This window comes from Crassostrea angulata, chromosome 8 (assembly GCF_025612915.1).
Source record: "Crassostrea angulata isolate pt1a10 chromosome 8, ASM2561291v2, whole genome shotgun sequence".
NCBI classification, from domain to species: Eukaryota; Metazoa; Mollusca; class Bivalvia; order Ostreida; family Ostreidae; genus Magallana; species Magallana angulata.
The window spans coordinates 35,223,757-35,248,132 of NC_069118.1; the positions used below are offsets into that span (position 1 = coordinate 35,223,757).

General features: G+C 33.3%; 2 protein-coding genes across 2 annotated transcripts in view; one reads left to right on the plus strand and one right to left on the minus strand.

The window, feature by feature from the left end:
• Positions 1-1,241: 1,241 nt before the first annotated feature.
• Positions 1,242-24,376, minus strand: part of LOC128158974 (mRNA-decapping enzyme 1A-like) — a 30,214-nt gene continuing 7,079 nt past the window's right edge. The window contains exons 2-11 of the mRNA XM_052821991.1: positions 23,993-24,033; positions 20,655-20,782; positions 19,082-19,145; positions 16,053-16,209; positions 14,612-14,747; positions 14,275-14,443; positions 13,783-14,179; positions 13,553-13,655; positions 12,407-12,492; positions 1,242-11,450 (exon numbers count right to left, since the gene is read on the minus strand). Of these exons, the coding sequence (XP_052677951.1) occupies positions 11,379-11,450; positions 12,407-12,492; positions 13,553-13,655; positions 13,783-14,179; positions 14,275-14,443; positions 14,612-14,747; positions 16,053-16,209; positions 19,082-19,145; positions 20,655-20,782; positions 23,993-24,033 (1,353 nt within the window). The 3' untranslated portion in view covers positions 1,242-11,378. The remainder of the gene's footprint in view (positions 11,451-12,406; positions 12,493-13,552; positions 13,656-13,782; positions 14,180-14,274; positions 14,444-14,611; positions 14,748-16,052; positions 16,210-19,081; positions 19,146-20,654; positions 20,783-23,992; positions 24,034-24,376) is intronic.
• Positions 20,845-24,376, plus strand: part of LOC128158970 (muscle calcium channel subunit alpha-1-like) — a 99,613-nt gene continuing 96,081 nt past the window's right edge. Inside the window, exon 1 of the mRNA XM_052821984.1 lies at positions 20,845-22,058. The gene's annotated coding sequence lies outside the window, so the exon portion shown is untranslated. The remainder of the gene's footprint in view (positions 22,059-24,376) is intronic.

Genomic DNA, 24,376 nt, shown 5'->3' on the forward strand with positions numbered 1-24,376 from the left:
TTACGATTTAACTTTAAAACATTGTATTAGCATAATGATATATATATATCATATTTTTTCATATATAGTAACTTCGAATACGCTTACCGAAATGCACGTCACGTCACGTGACGGGTGGTACAGACAGAATCCTTGTTTCTGTCCTCTTAATATATCATATTTAATTAACTGTTCTTTGTTATACCACGTTATCATTTCCCTTCTGGTAAACGCTAAGACAAAGTGTCATTGATCGTTAAAGGTATATGCCGTTTCAGCGCTGTTTTTGCTGTTGGAAACTCGACCCTAACTTTGTCAGTCTAATGATCTGTATTAAAAATAACCCAATAACCCTCTGTGATGAATGCGCAAGGTTATTCATTGGTATTAACTGAAAATTCTGGTTAAGGAGAAATGAAAATGTTCTTATGCATATTTATAAACGATCCACATGTGTGTAAATCTGCGCACGACCGCGGGAAAAGTAATCGAGAGGAACACCGTGGTGGGGGGGGGGGGGGGTTAACAAAATTAATTAGATTGTGAAATACTTTTTGACGTTGAAAAAATTTTTTCCTTGAAAACCTTTGTTACAAAACAATGATTATTTCAATAAACTTATAGACCGCAGAGAATAACTAAAACAGAATGTCAATATTACCACTTTTGGGTGGCCCTCTGCTCAAAACATTAGTGTCTCAGTTTTTCTTTCTAGTGTCTACGAATGCATTAGCCTGCTATCAGCATGCTGACCACACTTTTGCGTCATTGTTGAACAGGCTTGCGACATCACGTGATTAGGTGATAACTGACCGGGTCATTCATTAAATAAATTAACTGGAAATTATATTCAATATTTTTTTAATGCGTTTGAAATAAAATGTCTAAATTGCAGAAAATTTCTAACATATGTAGATAATCACTTCGACAATGTCTGGGTCGAGTTTCTAAAAGACTTGCGTTGAAAACGGCATGTATGCATTTAATAATTTTAAAAAATGCGAGTTTTATTGCTGAAATAAACTCAAAAGTATAAGGATAATGGGTGGGTGTTATGTAAATCAAATGATATTGAAATTGCCAGTGTACGTACCTTTGATTATCAGTTACTGACAAAAGTAGGGTTTGTCTTTTGAATAATGCACTCTTACCAATTCCAATTGTCAGCAATGAGAAAAGTTGGGAATCATCCCTACTGCCTCGATGAACCTGATAATGTCAATTCAAGCAAGCATGCGAATTACTGAATGAAAAACAAGAAGTCTCAAAGGTCCAAAATATTTATTTCTGCACTGCATGTAAACAATTAACAAAGAAGAGTTACAATTGTCAAGATACCTTGAAAAAATAATTTCCGCAATTTTTGTTCGATTTATAATACAAGGTCTCGTTTCCTCACAATAGCACTTAACAACAATAATCCAAAATAAAAAGGCTTTTAAATCAATAAATGGTATCTCCTCTCCAAATCTTGACTAGCTTTAAATTGATATAAATACATGGATTAACAGGATTTTGATTATTAGTGTCCAAAAAACTCAATTTAATTTACAAAATTCCAAACACGTGCCTTACAATAACTGTAAAATTGTGACAAATAGTTATTATAATAAACAGAAAACTGGCACTGTCTTTATTCTAGATCAGAAATCTGTAATATAATTCTTTTACTTGTCAATCCCCATCCCTGTGTACATTGCGTGTACTGGTACACTTTGTTGGCAACAGCAAATTAAACCATTTGTGTTTCTTTGATTTAGGATGAGCATAAAGTTACACCACATTACGGACAACACAGAAATAACTAATTTTGATTATCCAATATTAAGTCACAATTATAAGTTGGACAATAATTAACAAAAAAAAAAGATTTTAAAAAGCTCTTAGCTGCATTTTTCAAAAAAAAAATAAAAAATTGTACAGTTTATTATCCGTTAGCAACTGAAAGTTTAAACTTATAACCCGGAAAAATGCTTAAAGATGTTGAAATAGTTTGGAAAATACATGTATGTTTTTTTTTTGGATTTTGAGCATACCGGGTATAGAAAACCACCAGTAACTTTACTGAGATTTACTCTCACAGTAAATATATTCTTCTGTTAAAAATAGCCCTGGTTCCTGAAATTCAACAAAGTAATGCCCAATACCAGTATGTAACGCTCAATCTAGATTTTAGCCATGTATTGCCATTAGTATATTTATCTAAACCATTTCCACCAATGTTACCAAATCTCCAAAAGTTTAGATGCTGGTAAAAAAAAAAATCTTACACATTCCAGACACTCCACAAAGAATAAAGATCAGTTGGATAGTTATCTATCAACATTACATATAGGAAGATCAATTTCTTCATGTATCATGTATTCCCCAATAAAATGCTTAAACATAAAATAAAATCAATTAAAATATTGTTAATTCCATCACATAAGAATAATAGAAGGAGAGAAATTTAACGATTCTAACTATGGCATGTTCAATAGTAAACCATGAAAAAAAAATAATACCAAAAAATCCCATAGCCTAAGTATGTATGGAAAGTATCAAAAACAGTTTTGTTACTTGTCATATCTAAAAATGAATGATCAATTTACTAAACATACGGCTTGCTTTTTACTTAAAATTAAAGATTTCAAACATATAATTTTCAAAATTTCATTGATACTAGTATGTTATTAACTTATCTTAAGACAAGTAATAAACAAGAGGCCCATGGGCCACATCGCTCACCTGAGGAACAATAGGTATGATAAAGTCAGCTACATGGAGTCATAAAACAAACAATCTGGACAATGTACAATAATACATGTAGATCCTGTATAAATAAAATCCATTTTTCCCCCTTGGAACTCGGATAGCCCTGATTGCTGCCAATATTTACAAGAGCAGACTTTAATCACCGCTCCTGCACATATATAGGGACTCAAAGTTACGCAGGCAGGGATGACCTCACACCTACGCAACTCAACAGGTACCAACGTTTACGCAAGCAGGGATGACCGCACACTTGCACCAACAGCTCAACCTAACGCAAGCAGGGAGTGCCGCACACTTGCGCTAGAAAGGGCTGAACACCAGCATGGATGACCATACATTAGTGGTCAGCCGCTACCACCACCAATACAAGCAGATATGACTGCACACTTGTATTAATGCGATACAGGGCAGGAATGACCGCACACTTTGTATCGAAGGTTAGAAAACACTTAGATTAGATAGAGCAAGGATGTTCACACACTCAATCTATCCATACCTGTTCAAGTTTAACCCCAAACATTCGCTCATCAAAATGCAATAGACACTGTCCCTATATATGTGCCAACCTAAAATAATTCATAGTATCTAAAAATTGGAAATCAAAAATAAACAAAACTAGACACGATCTCGTTGCGAGCAACGAGGAGGTCTTCCGTCTGATTTTAGAATTTCAGATATATGTTCGATCTTGATTTTACTGTGAACAGCTAAACACGTGTAAGAATAGAAGAACAGGGTGTACATTCTAAAGGCCAGATACGAATTTGTTTCAGGTGTAAGAGCTTTGTTTAACAAGTGTTTAGAAATTCATCACCATTCTTGAGATATCTGAGAAAAAACGTTTTAGGGGCTGGTCCATTATCTCCTTATTGGGGCCACTGTACCAAAGTTTGAAGGTTGCAAGATTAAGGTTGTAAGATAAATATATTTGCTTCTATAATACATTACAAAATATACCTCGGTAAAGAGTTATAGAAAAATACTTAAGAGCCCTTTTAGGTCCCTAATATTAGGGGCCAGCCCCTTTTTCTTGGTATCAAATGAAAGGTCATTTAATTTTAAAGACATTTTGCTCAACAGTTGTTAAGAAATTCGTTACCGTTTTTGAGATATCTGAGAAAAACATTTTAGGGGCCGGTCCCTTATCTCCTTATTGGGGCCGCTGAACCAAATTTTGAAGGTTGCATGTTGTTGGTTTCATCATTTTGAGCATCTTTTATTCTATACTGCATTTCAAAAATATTTTTACTTTTTGAGATATAGGTGATCAAAGTTTTGGACTTTTGACCCCTTAAAACCCCTCATTACGTAACACATGAAAAAATCGTTATGCTGTCGGGCTTCATAACTGTAAGATAAACATATTTGCTTCTATAATTCATTACAAAATATACCTCAGTAAAGAGCTATAGATGAAAGATTTTAGAGCTCTCTAGGTCCCTAATATAAGGGGCCAGCCCCTTTTTTTTGGTATCAAATGAAAGGTCTTGTAAATATAAACCTTTTTTACATTACATGTTTTAATAGAATATTTTCCAGAAAAGAGATAAAGAAAGAAAAGTACGAAAATTCACGACGTTTTTTTTATCTCAATTTTCGGGTCCAGGCGAGCGTCGGCGCTTTTCAAGATAAAAATGATTTAAGACCTTCATGCACAACTTCAGTCTTTTGTCTACCAACCCTGAAAATTTCAACTTTATATCTGCAATAGTTAAAGAGGAGTTCCGCCGACAAAATACCCCTATAAAAATCATAAAATCGACGATATCTCAAAAACGGAAGTGACGTCATCAATGAAAAAAATTTGCAACAAGGTTCAGATCAATATATATCAGATCTGAAAGTTTCATAAAAATTAAATGAGCCGTTGCTGAGAAATGGCGTGCACAAAATTTGTAAGAAAAAAAATAATAATAATAGGGAAGAAGAAACAAAGCAATAACAATAAGGTCTTCCGTTGGAAACGGAAGACCTTAATAATCTGGCCTTACCCAAAACTTCTTATGCAGAACAACTACATTGAATATTTATTATTGTATAAAAATAATCATCACAATAATTGGTTAACAGTGGATGCATTAATTAAAATAATCAAGAATCAATAAATCAAGGGCAATAACTCAATACAGTAATACAAAAAGATTCTAATGAAAAAATAGCTGCCTGCTTCAATTCTATAGTCATATCACATGTTGAGTATTGCAGTTCTCAAAAAGATCCTTTACAATTGTTTATATATATATGGGATATTTAGCTACATCAAACTCTGAACCTTCTTGTGAGGCCGAAGAATTGTCCTGGAGCCAAAGTTTTAACAATGATAAAGAATCATCATGCTGATTAGTTTCTGAGAATAAGATTTTTAAAGATTTACTTTATATATTCCTATGTAAAACTTGAACATCCCCCCCAATAAGTGGCCTCACACTACCCCCAGGGATCATGATTTTCACAACTTTGAATCTACACTACCTGAGGATACTTCCACACAAGTTTCAACTTTCCTGGCTGATTAGTTTCTGAGAAGAAGATTTTTAAAGATTTACTCTATATATTCCTATGTAAAACTTCGACCCCCCATTGTGCCCCACCCTACCCCCAGGGATCATGATTTTCACAACTTTGAATCTACACTACCTGAGGATGCTTCAACAACAGTTTCACCTTTCCTGGCTGATTAGTTTCTGAGAAGAAGATTTTCAAAGATTTACTCTATATATTTCTATGTAAAATTTTAACACCCCCCCCCCCAATGTGGCCTCACCCTACCCCCAGGGATCATGATTTTCACAACTTTGAATCTACACTACCTGAGGATGCTTCCACACAAGTTTCAGCTTTCCTGGCTGTTTAGTTTCTGAGCAGATGATTTTTAAAGATTTACTCTATATATTCCTATGTAAAACTTCGACCCCCCCATTGTGGCCCCACCCTACCCCGGGGGTCATGAATTTCACAACTTTGAATCTATACTACCTGAGGATGCTTCCACACAAGTTTCAGCTTTCCTGGCTGTTTAGTTTCTGAGAAGAAGATTTTTAAAGATTTACTCTATATATTCCTATGTAAAACTTCGACCCCCCCATTGTGGCCCCACCCTACCCCTGGGGGTCATGAATTTCACAACTTTGAATCTACACTACCTGAGGATGCTTCCACACAAGTTTCAGCTTTCCTGGCTGTTTAGTTTCTGAGCAGATGATTTTTAAAGATTTACTCTATATATTCCTATGTAAAACTTCGACCCCCCCATTGTGGCCCCACCCTACCCCGGGGGTCATGAATTTCACAACTTTGAATCTATACTACCTGAGGATGCTTCCACACAAGTTTCAGCTTTCCTGGCTTTCTGGTTCTTGAGAAGAAGATTTTTGAAAATTTCTCGAAATTTTTCATTAATTTCTAATTATCTCCCCTTGAAAACGGGTATGGCCCTTAATTTTCACAACTTTGAATCCCCTTTGCCTAAGGATGATTTGTGCCAAGTTTGGTTGAAATTGGCCAAGTAGTTCTTGAGAAGATGTTGAAAATGTGAAATGTTTACGGACGGACGGACAGACGGACAGACAGACGACAGACAAAATGTGATCAGAATAGCTCACTTGAGCTTTCAGCTCAGGTGAGCTAAAAATGGAACATCTTTGATGCCATAACCTTGCTAAGATTGGATGAATCTAAGGGACATACATTTACTATAATTCTTTTATCCTGCACTGATACAAAACACGTAGAAAATCTAATATATATACCACCCCTGCCATAATGTAGAAGGAATAGCATTGGTATTCCTTTTTATTACATCTACACTTTTACTGGTAATGATTTTTTGATGTGGAGTTGATGCTCCAAATGACAATCCAATGAGATATGATTATGTTTATGACTTTTTTACTTTAGATGGTTACAACTTACAGTTGTACTAAAGACTTTGATCCAAAAGCCAAAGCACATAAAGATTACAGTACTAAACTTATGTGCAAAATGATGGATAAATGAACAATGAATTCTACATCATCCTTCCCTTGCTTACTTACTTTGCAAGATGCATAAAAAGAGAATAAACCTGAAATCCCCCCCCCCAAAAGTTTTCTTTGTCAAAATCACTGATCACATTACAGATATATCCTAAGGTCAAACATTAATAAACTCAAAACTATGAAAAAAATAGACATGAATGAATTATTGGCAAATATACCTAGATTCTGTAACTAATGATTATTCACACATATTCCCATTACACATTCAAAACCACGATTGACACATAAAAAACCACTATAAACTCATTCAGAACAATCACTGTAACACACACAAGCAGAACTGGTACATACAGAACCATCACTGACATACATCAAATGATGTATATCAGAGACTTACAGAACCACCACTGACATTCACGTAAGTATCACTGAAACATACAGAACTGCACTGACATAAACATTTAAATAACTAACACATACACACTCATGGTTTACCATCATTATAGATATTGTGAATCAATATTATGTTCAAATCTGTAACTGACATACACAGAACCAACATTAACACACACAACCATCACTGACAGTCACACAACCATCACTGACAGTCACACAACCATCACTGACAGACAGACAACCATCACTGACAGTCACACAACCATCACTGACACAGACAACCATCACTGACACAGACACACAACCATCACTGACAGACACACAACCATCACTGACAGTCACACAACCATCACTGACATAGACACACAACCATCACTGACAGACACACAACCATCACTGACACAGACAACCATCACTGACAGTCACACAACCATCACTGACAGACACACAACCATCACTGACAGTCACACAACCATCACTGACACAGACAACCATCACTGACAGTCACACAACCATCACTGACAGACACACAACCATCACTGACACAGACAACCATCACTGACAGACACACAACCATCACTGACAGAAACACAATCAGACAAACCTTCATTGACACAATCATAAAAACCATTTTTGACACAATCATAAAAACCATTGTTGACACATTCATACATACCATCATTGAAACAATCATACAAACCAACATTGACGGACACGTATGCATATCTACTGACACGTTCAGCAACATTACTAAGCTGGTATGACCTAGGCATTTTGAAATATCAATGTTTATGAATGTACATTGTATTCAAAATATAATCATCTTTTCAATTATCTAAATTGCTTTTCAAATTATACAAACATTGTAAAAAGTACAGCCAATTCCAAACTCATGACTACCAGATTAACTGCTGATGATTTAAGCTATAGCACTCTGCTGTAAAATAGCAAAATTATAAAAAAAATTATCATTTCATAAAATTATTTGTTGGTCAAAATTTTCAGATAACATTTACCTCCTTAATACAAACTAAACTTTAATTAGCATTTGTAAGATAATCATCGATGTAATAACTTATACACATCATTTTAAAAACTGTTACAAACATTTAACGACACTAATGGTATTACTGGTATATAAAATAAGCACAAAAGAAATCTTCACTGACACACATGATGTAATTCTTGACACACAAGAAATTATCACTGACACAAAAAGTGTCATTACTGATACACAATGAATTTACACTGAAACATAAATTGTAACAACTTCAACTCATGGAACTAGCTTTGTCACATATTGTCAGAAAAGACACATGTGAAGGAATTATCACTGAAACACACAGTGTAATAATTGACATATATTAAGTAATTATAACTGTCACACACTGCCATAACAGAAACACTGACACACAAAAATGTATCACTGTCACACAAGGAGCCATTACTGACACAAAAGGAGTCATCACTGACACACAAAGTGGAACAACTTCCACTCATTCAACTGACACAAAAGAAGCAATCAATTGCTGTATTACATCAAGTTTCTAGTTTAAAGGCTGGTGAAATAAGAAGCTTTTCTTGTGTTCTGTTCAATTTCCATAATTAAATTTTTTATATCATATCTGCATCACAATATTTTTATATGATTGGAGGAGGGGCTTAACAACATAATAAGGTAAACTGTTTACAGTGACACCCTATAGCATATCACCTCCAGATCATATATAGCCCTCAATTATTCTAAAGCATCAACATCTATAAGCATTCCATCCCAAAAACTTGTGTCTAATGTATGAAGGTCATAAGATATTGTAAAAAAATAAATTCTAATACAGCAAACCAAACTCCATTAAAATAAGGTTTGCAGCTTGCAATTTCTAGGAATTATACTTAAGTTACATACCATTTTGTTCACTATACTTAAGTTATTTTTCCTTATAAAATTCAAATGATTTTGCTGCACCCGTCTTGAAACTACAAAAGATCAACCTTCATAATTTAAAAATGTCATGTTGATAAAATGTAAATAACTTTCGTGAAATTATTTACATTTTATATGCGACTATTATGTAGGTGTTTCTAAAACACTATTTAAAACCATATGTTGCAGACTTCTTTTTTGTGGAATTTGATAAAATGCTTGCGTCCTGTTTTTCAATGTAAATTAAAACCCCCACGAAATAAAAAAAAAACCAAGATCAATTATTACGTCATATAAATCTAGAATTTTGACATCATATCTGAAATAAAGGATAGTTCCTGTTATGTCACAATATCTGCATTTGCAAATATGTTTCCTTATATGAACCTACAGAATACCGAAAAACGTTCCAATTCTGTGTGATTATTGTAAACATAGTAATTATAACAATTCTGAACAATAAGTCTTTTTAAAATGTAAATATAAGTCATAAACAGCAATGTTAAAAAGTTCCCCGAGATATAAACTTGGTTGGTCACCTGATCAAATCCTGTGAAGCCCAAAGGGCTTTTCAGATGATTTGGTTGGTACCTGATCAAATCTTCTGAGAAGCCCTTGGGCTTCACAGGATTTGATCAGGTGACCAACCAAGTTCATATCCCAGTAAAGTTTAATTCTTAAATGAAAATATGAGTTATCCCTGTAACGGCAAATGTGTGAGAAATAAAGTTATTAGGTTCACGAAAATCTTCCATTTGTGAATACTTCCTGCCATGAACCAGTCTATTGAATGTATAAATGTGTTATGATTAACACTGACTTGATGTGGTTGCTACAATTCATTTTGTCCCTAGTCAATCATGATGGTTTACAGTATCTGAAGACATTTTGTTTCAGTAGCTATGTAACATTGAAGTCCATTTTGAAAATCTATGTGAAAGGACCTCTGTAAGAAAAAGTGGGCACTGATAAAACTTGACAGTCAGCAGTTCAAAGTTACATGCAGCATTCTCAATCATGCCATCACAAAGTAACATTGTCCATTATCTCAAATGATGTTGCTGTCATTGACTTTATTCATGGTATCATTTATATGAACTGAACCCAATTTTTCTCATTGAACAATAAATTCCTCCCATTTATTCAGATTACATGTACTTTTAACAACAACAAAAAATTGGAAACATTATAATTTTTCAATCTTTCAAAAAACATGGAAGGTTTTATGTCTACAATGAACTGATGAAACATATACCCTGCGTACATTTTAACTATCAATTTGATTTTTTACGAATCCAAAAAAATAGTTGACTTGTTTTTTTAACACTCTATCCCCATACCTATTTGTATGTGACAACACAGTAGTATTCCTCCATTTTCCTCTGACTAATACTTTAACTGTTACAAATAGCACCAGAGAAGATGATGAAAAATACAACATTAACAAAGTACATTGCACCTCCAAAGCACACAAATAATCAGGTCAGATACGTGGAATTTCAGCAAAATGTATGATGAGTATAGTTTTGTTTTGAATGGATAGGAAAAACTCAACTGACACAGAGATTTAACCAAACTGAAAAAAAAGCTTTGTCAAATAAGAAAAAGCACTTGCAGGTTTAATTAACAAAAATGAACGCATCTTGCAATTACTTAAACAAGCATAGTATATAAACTTGTTCAGTGACAATGTTTTACTTAAAAAAATATAACAAATACCAAACATAGTTGGTATAAGCTGAAAAATACACTATAAATCTTTCAAACAAAAAATAAATAACATATCTTCACTACAAGAAGATTTCATGATTAAAAATATGATACAAATTACAATTTGAGATCATATCCTATTTAGCTATGCTTTACTAAATAAAAAACCCAGTGAAACCTGCATGTTTGACAGAACAGGATATGCACATCTCTACATAATACTGTGGAACTGAGCAACCTTTGATATAAGCAAATCAGAATGATGTACATGTAATGAGGATTCTGTGTTACAACAGCACGACCCTACGTATGAAGAATCGACGAGTTCAGTACTGCACTGTAGGTCAGGGCATTGCTGATACAACATAGCATCAATGTAATATCTTTATAATAAAACTATTTAGGCCTACTAAGACAGTACAATCCCAGTAATAAGGACTTGTTAGCAAAAACACAAGTCCTGTATGTTTAATATAGAGTGAAATCCTAATGTTCTGGACTTTTATCACTGACCATGGGATGAATCTATGAAGTCCCACTGCACTATTGTAAGCTAGCTTAGTCTCGTCCTGATCAGAAATTTACATGATAAATTTCCACATAAAAATAATCATAACTTTTTCTCAATTGACTGTCTGCTATGTCTTATGAGACACCCTCAGGCTGTGTAAGTATGCTTCATGTAAACTGTCAATAAAACTGGAGTCATTCTGCAAACAGAAAAAGTAAACAACACATTAGGAATCATAACAATCATAAAGAACTATATATACGGTATGAGTTTCATTTGGCCCCCATAATTTGCCATTTTTTAAACTTTTTCAGGTACATAAAATTGTTATGTTATTTTTTAGAATAGTTGATATGATATGTATTTATTTGATTTACTTGCACTCACTGGCATTATATACCAGATAACATCAAAAGTGACACTGTTATTGTATTTCAATCAAAATCAGTCAAAATTTGACATTTTTCTTATCTTTTTTTTTGAAAGGGAAATATATAGCGAAGCTTTGAACAAGAACAACTTTATGTCACTTATAAGTCTTAAATAACATGGAACGAAAATAACTCTGTATACAGTAACTTGCTTAAATCAAAGTACGGAAGTACTAATGAGAGTTGATTTTATTGTTTATTATTTGGTTTAAAATCAATGATATGTAATTTTGAATGGCAAGTAGTTTCTTATACGGTGACACTTGATAGCTCGAACTTGATGGCTCCTCTGGTTTTGTAAATCTCCGACAAACAGAGAGACTCTCTGCTTATCGAAAATTTACTGAGACAGCTGAGTGTCTGGTTGAATGAGGCTATAATGAACTCTAGCAACTTTTTATTAAATAGATTTATTTAAATAAATGTATGTTAAATCACTGGGTCCAACATTGTGGTCCTTTTCTGGTATCTTATTTTACACTGAAAGTAATGACTACCATAAAAACAACCACAGACAATGAATAAGTTTGATTGAAACAGCCTTTTGCTCAGGTGAGCTAAAAGCATGTTGGTGTCATATGATGAACAGGACATTTACTTTGAAACTCATTTAATCCTTGCATTCCTCTTAAACATGTGAGTTTTCCAATGGTGACACAGATATCTAGCTATCCATCAAGTGGAACTTTGCTTAACGATAGTCCAATTATTTTTGATAACAAACCTTAATGAGATATAGGAGGGCTTGTTGTAATTGTTCTTTGGTAAGGGCTGCTACAGGAAGGTCTTCTGTGGTTTCCTGAGATGTCACTGAAATAAAACATAAAATCCAAGGGAATATCAGGTTAAACAGAAACATAATAGGTACACGTACATATTTCAACAATTAATAAATATGACACAACCACAAATATAAATCAACAAAATAATTAAATCCAATAACATCACTTCAACTGACAATACAGATAATGAACTCTGTTTTCACAACATTATTTTTCATAATCCTATCATATCGTGTATCAATCCTATCGTATCGTGCATGCATACTTAACTTTCATGCGTTAATCCTACCAGGTTTATCGTTCAATTTTTACTGTTTTTTTGTTTATCCTATCATGTTAATTGTTTAGTGTCTTTTCATAAGCAAGTAAATTTTCTTCAAAGTTACTCCTTGTTCGGTGCGCCATATACACAAATTTATTGCACAAGCAATGTAAAATCCTATCCAGCATTCTATTGTTAAACTAATTTCTAAATTCTTTAGATCAAAATTAACCAATATTACATGTAAATCATATCTGTAAGTAGTGGAAATGAAAAGTAAATGTAAACTATCAAAGTTCTTAGGAACAAGGTAATATATTTTCTAGTCTTTGAAGTATTTTTTGTAACCAATTTAAGACAGTAAATTAACCTTTAATCAGCACTTTTTTGAAACTTAGTTAAATGTAAAACACGGTAAATTAAATGACATAGCTCCAGTCATTGTATTTTTATAACTGACAAATGCATATCTTGGAATGAAGTTTTTTTTAAAAATACCAACAAATGTTTCTTGACTTTAGCTAGTTACTAGATATGTGCCCCACAACATCAATTCATTCATTATTTGTAACTGCACAGCACTATCTAACTAAAACAGTTTCTGGTTCATTCTCTTATTTTATTCATAAGTGCAATTATACATTTTAAGTGCCATATTGATGCTGTTTGGACTTGGATGCTGTGGTTCTGATGTGAAGGCATTATGCCTGACAGAGTTTAAAAAGTGTGTTTGAACATCAGTGATGAGTTCTGACACATCAGAAGATGTGTTTCTTACTTATACGATAAGTTTCTAAGACATGGCACATGCTGGTCTTTGACTTACTTGTTGTATTGGCAGGTGAGGCTGATTTTGGAGACTGGGTGAAAGCCATAGGAGTGAGTAAAACGTCAGGGTTCTGAGGAAGTAACCGTGACAACCCAGAGGCCTGAAACAGTGCAATAAACTTTGAACTCCTGATTAAAATGTTTTTTTTATCACAATCATTTTAGAGAAATGTTTTTTGGTACGGAATGAAACCTTTAAGAGTAAAAAACATTTGAAATATAATGTACCACTTCTGAACCCAGAGAAAAAGAGTTTTGTAATGCTGCAGGTGTAAGAAGATTTTCTGTTCCCTCCATTTCCTGAATGTTAGGGGACTTTTTCATAACTTGGTCCTCCAAATTACCAACATCTGTGTTTTCATTGGCTTTTAAATAGAATGATATGTCATGTTTAGCACCATGTGAGACTCTATCAGAATCATTCTCTGGAATCTTGTTTGGAGGGGACCTGTTTTTGCTTGACTTAAAATTCTGAGAGAGAGGTTTCAAAGAGGGAGCAGAGGAAGGCTTTGTGGGGCATTCCCGTCGCTGTTGTCGTTCTATGTCCTCCACCATGGAACCACTAGACATGATGTGACGCAGCAAGTCTTGAGATTTGGAGTCCCCCTCTGTCATAGATACAGACCTAGAACATAACCAAATTGATTCTATATGTTGCTGTATATCACAAGAAGAAAATGTTCACATGATTTTTTAACGAACTGTTTATCAGTCACTAACCTGTGAAAGGGCTGTGGTCTTTGGGGTTCTGTTTTGTTGGTTGTCTGCTGCTGAAGACTAGCATTCCTAAATAATGTTTCTAGACTTATGGGAGCTGTTGCTGGTGCTGTGTTAACAGAGGCCAGAGGGGGCACTGACTGGGCGCCACCTCTGTCTTGATCTCCTCCTCCTGAACAACAAGCAACAATACTACTTAATGACTGCATGTACATCATTTATTCTAATCCTTACATACAGCAATAAGAAATTTTTTTTGCTTAATATATTTGAAGCTGCACATACTTCATACAGTGCACATAACAATATATTATGATAAATATCCTGAGCAGTTCCTTACCCTCATCATTTACATCCCCAATTTTTAATGGGGTGGGTCTGATCAAGTTGGATGTCTTGGTGGCTGATGCATTTGGGTTGTCAATCAATGGTTTAGGGTCTCCTGCCTTAGGAAGATTAATGCCACCACACTTTGACTGCAATCATGAAAAATGATAAAGGGAAAATTATCATCACTACTTGAATATTGACTATATGAACAAAACAGAACCAGAGTTTTTGAGAATAAATTTGTCTTGTTTACCAGTACTCAGTTCAGTCCAGAATTCCATATATTCAAGTTAAAACGGTTCAATATACCTCTACTTATTTTTCACTATATAAGAATTCACAATCCAAACCGAATGCAATTTACTTTTATTTATTCTGATGCTATAACTTGTACAAGAAGAATTATATTAGTTGGTACTTTTTCTGATTGATTGTTTGTATCAGTATAATAAAACATTTAAGTTTACTACTGAGGGAGTCAGCAAGATTCCAGTTCCAAGCAAGCAATCCCCATTTCTCTCAGCTTCACGTCACAAAATAGAATTGCTTGGGCAACTGGAATCTAGCCGACTCCCCCAATGGCATACTTGAAGTTAAGTATACCAACACACATGAGACACACTATCATAACAATAAACATGCTTCTTATTTAAAAAAAAAATGTGTTTACCATTCTATATCAAATGCTCAAAGAAAAAAAACCATGGGTAAATTGCAATAGTAGATGTTATATGCAAAATATTTTGGTATTTAGGAGTTTTGTTCAAAATGGATGTTCTGTCAATATTGAAGTTGAGATCAAAGAACTGATTTTAGAGTGGCTTAATGATGCCACTACAGCCATAATGGATTTGAAATAAGTTTTACCCATTCTTTACAATGTAAAGAAAATTCCCTTCTAGACAATCCATGTAAAATATCAAAAACAAATCATTCAAATATCAATTTTCAATCTAATGCATTTGAAGAGGCAAAAATCATTTAATTCCAATTTTAGAGAAAATCTAGGCATTCTGGATATACTTCATGGAAAACCTCAGAGATTTGTTACTGATTTTCTGAAAATTTCAATGAAAACGAGTTTAAAAGAACTTTTTGTCATGATTTTCTATATATTAAGACTTGTATATACTTTATTCAACCAAACTAATTTCAAAGCACCAAAAGAAAAAAACATACCTCAAATTTTATAAACCTACAACTCTTAATATTAACTAGATCTTGTCATAACGATCATCAAATTTTTTTGGGAAAAATTGCCACTTATTAAACTTTTCATTATAAACATTTTACAGTTTAGAGTGTGTTCAGATAACAGTGATTTTGTGACCCTCGTTAAAAGAAAAATATAATAATTTACTATGCAAATGGCTACATTTGATCCAAAAGGGACTCACTAAAGCAATGTTGCCTTCGACCCCAGTCAAAATTTCTATAATATTTGGTGTTACCCTGTCATATTCGTGCTGAGCTTTGGACAGCATCTGTAGAATGTCCACATTTTTGGGTGTGCTTTCCTCCTTGTCCAGAATACTGTCTGACTCGGACGCTCTCCTCTGTCGCATGTCTGACTTAGCACGGTGATAATCAATAGCCAACTGTAGCAGACTAAAGAAAACCATAACACTATTTTAAACAAAATATGCATAATTGTACTTACAATGTCTAATTGGACAGAGACATGATCTAAATTGAATACAATGTAGTAAAACTTAACTATGCAACTTCTTTATATTACCGGTGTCATATAATATTTTGAACCCCGCGATATATTGAACCCGTCCAAGTATTCTTATATTTCCCATTAGTGTTAAGTGTACATTTTAACATACATATACATATTAATTAAAGTAACACACATGAACAAATCTATCAATTCAATATGATTGATCTTGACCTTCTTTTATCTTTGGCAGTAATCACCAAAGTATTAATTCATACTATGTATTTGCATTTTATCTTAACTAATTACCGCTTTTTATTTCAGCCTTGCATAGTTTAAAGACAGTTTATAATCTCAAATCAAATGTAAATAAATATTAAATACTAAAACATAAAAGCTGCCATATACATGTATTAATGTTTCATTATATATACTGCTATCTATACTTTATTAATTGTAAACATTGGGCTATTATTCTTCTTCTTGGAAATATATTGTGATGTAAGCAACCCCACAAGCTTCGAAGAAGATATTTCATTTAGAATACAACTTTTTAAAAATTAACCTCAAAGACAGATTTTAGCAGGATGAATAGGAGATATTGAAGCTGCAGCAATATGTCTGCCATTACAGTGTCATTTTTGGCTAACTGTGAGGGGGAGCTTAGTGAAGCACACAAACATCTGTTTCCCATGTGCAGTCTTACTCTCTGATTCTTATCACTGATTACCAAAACAACCTAAATTCTGTTCTCATATCACCCTTGCATTTAGATTCACATATTATTATAAATGTTGATAAAATTGTTTAACAGAATATTTTTGTTCACTGCTGACAGTACCATTGTATGCTGAGGAATTGAGGCTGAACTCAGGTTTGCCAGATGACATCAAAATAGTTGACTATATTGAGAAAGTTAAAGAAATCATCTTTTATTTAGCGGTATAAAGAAGTAAATGCACTTTCTAGGAGTATTGCACAAGAGAAAGCTGTTGATGTGATAGCAAACTGGATTTTTTTTGGTGTAAACTGTATCTATAACCATTTGTAAACCTTAATTGATAAACTCTACCTATCCAGAGAAATGGGATAATCTACGGTAAATGCAATATTTTGCAAAGAAATGACCAAGTTCAACTGCTTGTATTTTTCACAAATATTATCAAAAATCAAAACCAAAGAAATATGTACATCTCTGATATATGTACAATTTATCTGCAAAACACATTTCCTATCTTGAAAACTGTAGTAGGAGTTATCAGTACACTAGAGTACCCTATAGTACAATACTAATACACTATGCAAAAAAACCCCAAAAAACTAAATTCAATTACAGCTGGTATTTTTTGCTTAAATTTTCAAAAATCAAATTCCAATGCACATCTCTGACAATTGATCTTCAAAACGAAAACTTCCAATCTTAAAAACTGTCGTCGGAGTTATCTGTTCAATAGGGATACCCAATATGCAGATTATGCAAAAAAAGGTTCAACAGCTGGTATTTTTTTGCATAAATCATCAAAAATTAAAATCATAGTAATATGCACACCTCTGATATATGATAATGAACAATTGATTTGCAAAACAAAAATTTCCTATTTTATTTGAAAACTGTAGGAGGAGTTAACCATAGAATAGAGGTACCCTTTTGGCAGCCACCCATCCATCCCACCTGCCATTTTCACCATTTCAATTACCAGATTTTCCTTTTGAAAACCTGGTTATAAGCAACACATGTCCCCCCTCTAGCACCCATAGCTTATTATTGTAGTTTTACACACTATTAAATAAGCTTCATCAAATTCAAACAAAGATATTCATTAATTTATTTTCAATACAAAGGCTTTGAAATACAATAAATAATTCTCCATACTCTTATGCATTTCTGCTTCAGAGATTTCTTTGAATTCTATGAAATAAATGACACTTGTTATGAAAGGCACCAAATGGCGAAAAATTTTTCCACATGTTCCATCCCTGGAATTGCAATATATACTTTATATCAATTTATTTTTGTAATGAACTTATATTTCCATTTTTCACAAACATTGCGAAAATACAATATGCAGAAACTATGTCAGGCATTTTTTGTTATGAACCCCCCCCCCCCCCCCAAAAAAAAGTACCCAAATAAAAACCTGGTGCACAACTACTGCCTTGGAATATGCATATTGTGAAATTCAAATTTCAAAGCCAAAATTAAGTGCTAACCAGTTTTCAGAACTCATAAATTCTGTTGCATCTGATGTAAACATGTTTCTGAGATAATGTTTACACAAATTTTAAATCATGATAAAATAGACTGAAACACATACAGATGGTGGCAATTATTTTTCATGTATTAATTGATCCTAGCTCTGTTAACTTCACATTATGTAAGTAAAATGAAATGCATGATTTGATCCCTTTAAATAATAATGAGCATGGTTTTGAAATGGGTTTGCCAGCAAAAATATAAACCTGCTAGGTTCCTTAAATAAAATGTGCAGAAGTATGTCTGGCAGTTAAAAAAGTAAAACATTCCTGAATCACTTTCCAGCATATGATGACAACAAAATGTGCAAAAAATTATGTTATCTTGACTACTTATGTTCTACCTATTGATAAACCAAATTCCTTTTAACACCTACTTTTTTCTGAGGATGATTTATATTAAAAGTCATCAACTGCTTGATGCACCCAGCAGAGAAGCATGTGCTTTGTGGATAGGATTACTGGTATTCTGAATACTAATTGCTCAACCTGATTGCAAAGTATGATAACATGTCTGTAAGTCTGTCTAGATCTGTATGCAGTGCGCCCCAATTCATTACCTACCTATTCATAAGTTGTCCAATGCGAGCACATTCATCTTTATCATAAAACCAAATGCCATAAATTGCTGCAACCAAAAAAAGAATTATTAATAATTGCATATAAAACAAATCATGCTAAGGTAGTCCATCCATAACTATCATATTTCATATCTAATAGATTGCAAGTTTGATCACAAAATTCTTAGTGTGATTTTAAGGAGTTTATTAAATAACAAGGATTCTCGTTCACCTTTGAAGTCTTTAAAAAAAATCAATATTAATAACTTTATCATATGTTGAAGTTAATTAACGTTGAAGTCTATGGGGAAAATGCATTTTTAAATATATTTCTTAAGTACAAGTAATTTTCTCACATTTCTCTTGGTAAAAAGTTGCAAAAGCGTTCCCTCTCTTCGAATATGCTAAAAACTTTCATAGTTTACCATAAATATTTTCAGAAAATGATTTTTAAAAAATTTTTCCCAAAGGGCAGATAACTCTTTTGAAAAGTTTTTAAGTGCAAAAAAGTTCATTTAATTGACTACATACATACACCCGATTTGGTTTATGTCGCCTCATAACAGCTTTAAAATATGTATTTGATGTAGTTTAGATCAATCAAAAGCGTTAAATTTGCCTTAGTTATGGATGGAGTACCTTAAGACTACAAAATTTCATACAATATAGTCTGTGCCGGGTTCCTATGTCCATCACTTTTGTTGAATTTCAAATTAAAAACGCATACCAAACATTAAAGAACAGCTGAAATCAATAAAAGACAAAATTCCTGAGATTTCTTCTTTCACATGTCTCAAAGTCTCCTCTCTTTATCCAAAGATTAAAAAAAAGGGAAGCTATAGCCTTTCCCAAGTTCCCAACTCCATCATATTTTGCCTAATATTTCAATATTCATAAATACTTTTGCATCACAGAAAAAAAAAGTACAAGAAATCTGCTTTGAAACAATCCCTCTATCGCTTCAGGTTTTGATACAGAGCTAAAAATAAAAAAGTCTCAAGAGATTTTGCATTGCAAACAACTTGAAGGTACGTGGAGAATTACGTTGAAGATTTGTGCAATATACATGTATTGTTTTGAGTACCCACAAATAGATAAAAGTTGTATTATCCCATTACATGTATATTTAAGAAATCCATTCTCATTCTGTAATTAAAAACTATAAAATATTAAAAGTTTCAACTTGCAATAAAAGAAATTTTTACAACATTAGCTAACTACTGCAAAAAAATGAACATGCATTTATTTACATGATAACCTTTGAACCCCCTATTAGGGCCCCTTCATGAACATTATCAACAGATGGTTTCTATTTTCATATCCATCATTTTGATAAAAGAAAGATCAAAACCAATCTATTCACTGTCTACATGGCATCATATGTCAACATCTCATTCTTAAAAAAATTTGATATCAGTGACATTTGAGATTTGTACATGTAATTTGTAGAAAGAAAAATCCAAGAAACCAATCAAATTGACCATGTACCAATCAAGGTTGAATGACTTGCATAGTTGAACACAAAACTTTTTCATAGAAGCTGTCAGCTGATGCTATGTGAGGATCCAACCACTGACCTTTGGAATTGCGATACAGAAGAAATGGGTCCTGAAGCTGGAATTCCAAATCTTTTGTGATAGGTTCTATCTGGTTGTTCAACCCGAGTCGGTTCAAAATCATAAAACCATTGTTTGGAGAGGCTGACCTGTGATAAAAAAAGACAGCAAAACAATGAAGATTACAAAATGCCTCTAGCATAGAAAGGTGCAGGTCTGCAACACAAAGCAGGCTCTGTTCTCTGAGAGGGTTAATCAAAAATGCACTTACTTCCTCTCATTGGTAGAGTAATCTTTAATGAATAATCAAATTGCCAATTTTGAAAGGCTTCATATATATATGACAATACTGAGAATTAAAAAAGAATGAATTCTGCTCATATGATTAGTAAATGATTTCAAATCTAAGATTCTGTTTCTGCAAGCCTGAAAAGAAGAATTTTTATCAATGGTCAAAGCTTGAACTGAGGGTACCTTGGTGTATCAAATTAATTTTTCTTTTAGATAAAAATTCCAAAAGAAATGCTCAGGTCAAATCAATTGCCATAATCTCATCTATAATAATTAAGAATTGTATTGAGTGCTATTTCTGACCAAAAGGGAACCACAAGTTTTCAATTCTGCTACACAAAATGAGGATCATAATACTCTCTGAAAATTCAAGAGAGGAATACCATTTTCAAGAATACTGGTATATGGCTATAAAAAACTTTCTTCTAATGGATTTTAGATTAAATTTTGAAGCTGCTCATCAGCATCAATGGATACATGTTGATGCTCTAAACCTACCTTATAATAACCCCCTGCCACCAACAAAGAGATGTTTAACAGAGACCCAGCACAGGTAAAACATTATCTACACACAGAATGCTCTAACAATGAATTAAACTGGAAACACCTTAACCAGCTCAGCCACCATCCTGTGGCTGGCAAGTACAAAGAAGATTGCCTAAAAAATCACAGAATATTTTGTGCTGATTAATTGTTTTCCATTTGGTGGAATCCAAAACCCACTGGTTATGTAAACTCTTGACTCCCCATCACTCGATAAGAGCTTGAACTGACAATACTGCAACACAATTTCTCCAATGCAAACATGCAGTTTACATACTTGAGGTTAAAGAGCGGAAGACATCAGGAGTCAGCTTGATTTTAGTGAGTTACAGCTGTTTCTTTGGCTCTGTTGGTGTCTGTACCTACAAGCTAATTTACTTCAAAGTCATTTGTCGAGTATAGTTATTGTCAGCTGGTGTAGTGTACCTAATAGTAGTGTTTCTCTGACACATATATATATATAGAATTGTGTGCGAGACATTTCTCAGCTCTGGGAATTTTACTGCCAAATCTTTCTATCATAGGATCAAACATTAGTATGTGACATTGACCAGGCAGCATGGAGGTTACTCAGACACTGACACTTCCCAGGTAAGATTTTACTGCAAGGTTACTGCTAATTGCTGGGGTAACCATGGGGAATGGACAGTTCTCTGTCCCATCATCACGACCTCTCCCTGACCCCTGTCTATTACTGCAGGAGAAGGCTGATGATACTCAGCTTTCCTTTCTGTATTGATCAAGCATAGAAAGCATGCAAAAAAGCTGTAATTGATTTTAAAAAAAGTTTCTGCAATCAATTTGTAATCACTTGAAATTTAACAAATAATTAATTGACCAATATATTACCATTTTACATGAATATAACTGCCAGTTTTAACACATATAGAACTTCTTTAATTAAAATAAAGTTGTTAATCTGTGTAAAGCTTAATTAATGAGAGGCTCAAGTGTTGGTTGGTTATATAAGTAAAAATATTACAAACATCAGGCTGTGCAGCATTGAGGCGATGCTGTCACTACACATTAGTCTCAATCTCACACTTTGCCAGTGCTTATTCAGAACAGAGGATGCAATCACCAATGCTATTCCCTGCCTTGACAACATCCAACATAAAATAATCTGTAGTGGTGGAGTAAATTGATCATAACTCACTATATGTAGACATAATTTTGTAATTTAATAAATAGATGCATGCCATCAGAATGATGAATATGCCAGTGTGACTGGAAATTCTGTGATGCTGGTAATCACATATAAATCATTTCTTGATACAAGAATTTAATGGCTGGTCATTAAATATGACCCAATTGCATTGTCTTTCTCACAGTTGACTCTTTTACATGTAATTATGAAAAATCAACAGAAAAATGCATTCTGTGTGTACTGGGTTATAAACTGGCACTCAAGTCAGTCGTGTTAATTATTCCTCCAGAACAAAATCACTGGAGAAACTAATAAACCATACCATGTGTTTCTCAGTTCTTGGCAGAAGAAACCCTCTTCAATGCTCCATAATTTCTTGTCTTGCAAGGAGTGCCTAAACTAAGCTTGCTCTGCTCTCTAAGTCTTAGCCATTAGGATCGGCAGAGGTCTGTCAACATTTTAACATTCTTAGAGTCACTGTACACGTGCACTGGGTTCCTGTCTCACTCAGACAGTATCTCTAACTAGCTTTGCCATGCTTTCCCCATATCACATAATGAAGAACTAAATATCATATCTATAGAGATTTTGAATGAGTAAGAAAATGATGCATATTTTTTCTTTTTGGATTTTTGCCAAAACATAATTGGGATGTGCGATGTTAACTTAAAATTTAACAACACATTTAAGTCAAGGCCAGTAAATTAATCTTGAATTAATGAGCAAACAGTACAAATATACATCTGAACTCGTTTTCAATTTGCTGATCAAATTTCAATGCCACATCTGATTTATTCAGAATGTATGACTCATAAATTTATTCATTTTTTTTTATGAAACTCATTGACCTCCTGAAGTGTTACATGTATTTATGTAATAAATACTCTTGGTGAAAAGTCTTATCAACAATAGACATGAAAATTTAAGGTGATGTTACTTGGGAGCTTTAAAGTGGACAGATTACAGTTCTCTACCCTAATGATCTTGTGATATCTAAATGGACCTTTAAGTAAATGATACTTAGAGTATATAAATAAAATGGGGTACAAGTTCTTTTTCCCAGTGTTGCATTAAAAAATTAGTAGTGTATTTATTTTTCTACAATAGTTTAGATATTAATCCTCAATTATTTGAGTACACATGCATGTACTCTTAGGTACATTTGTCTGAATAATCAACATAAAATTTCCTAACAAGATATGATGAAGTTTTCCTGAATGCTTTTCTACTTTAATAGAAACAAAGTGCAGGTATGGCACTGTGATAAGGTTTGGTGCAATATGACGTTATCTAGGACAACCATTCAGAAACCACTCTCTGTAATGTAAACCCCACTGCTCAACAGCTTCACCCACTTACTACACATAAAAGCACTCACCTTTTATACACAAATAATGATCCCTCAATGGATGTCTTCTCCTGCAAAAAACAAAAACAAAACATATAGCAAATATGAACATTGCAATTATATTTTTAGACTTTACAGAAAACAAACTGGTAAGATAGGAATGCAATAGAATCTTTTAGAAATGTCTTTAAAATAAGGCATAGTTAGATTATATTGAATGTGGTATATATAATCCATGGTAAAGTTAAAATATTCTAAGAAAGTGTTCTAAAGAATCGTAAAGTTGTATTTCTCAAATAAGTATATGTACATTGTTTATGTTTTTAAACATTTCAATTCTTCATTTCACACAAGTCAATTCAATTTTCCATTCTTTATTTCACACAAGTAATTATAAATATCTCCCAACAGCTG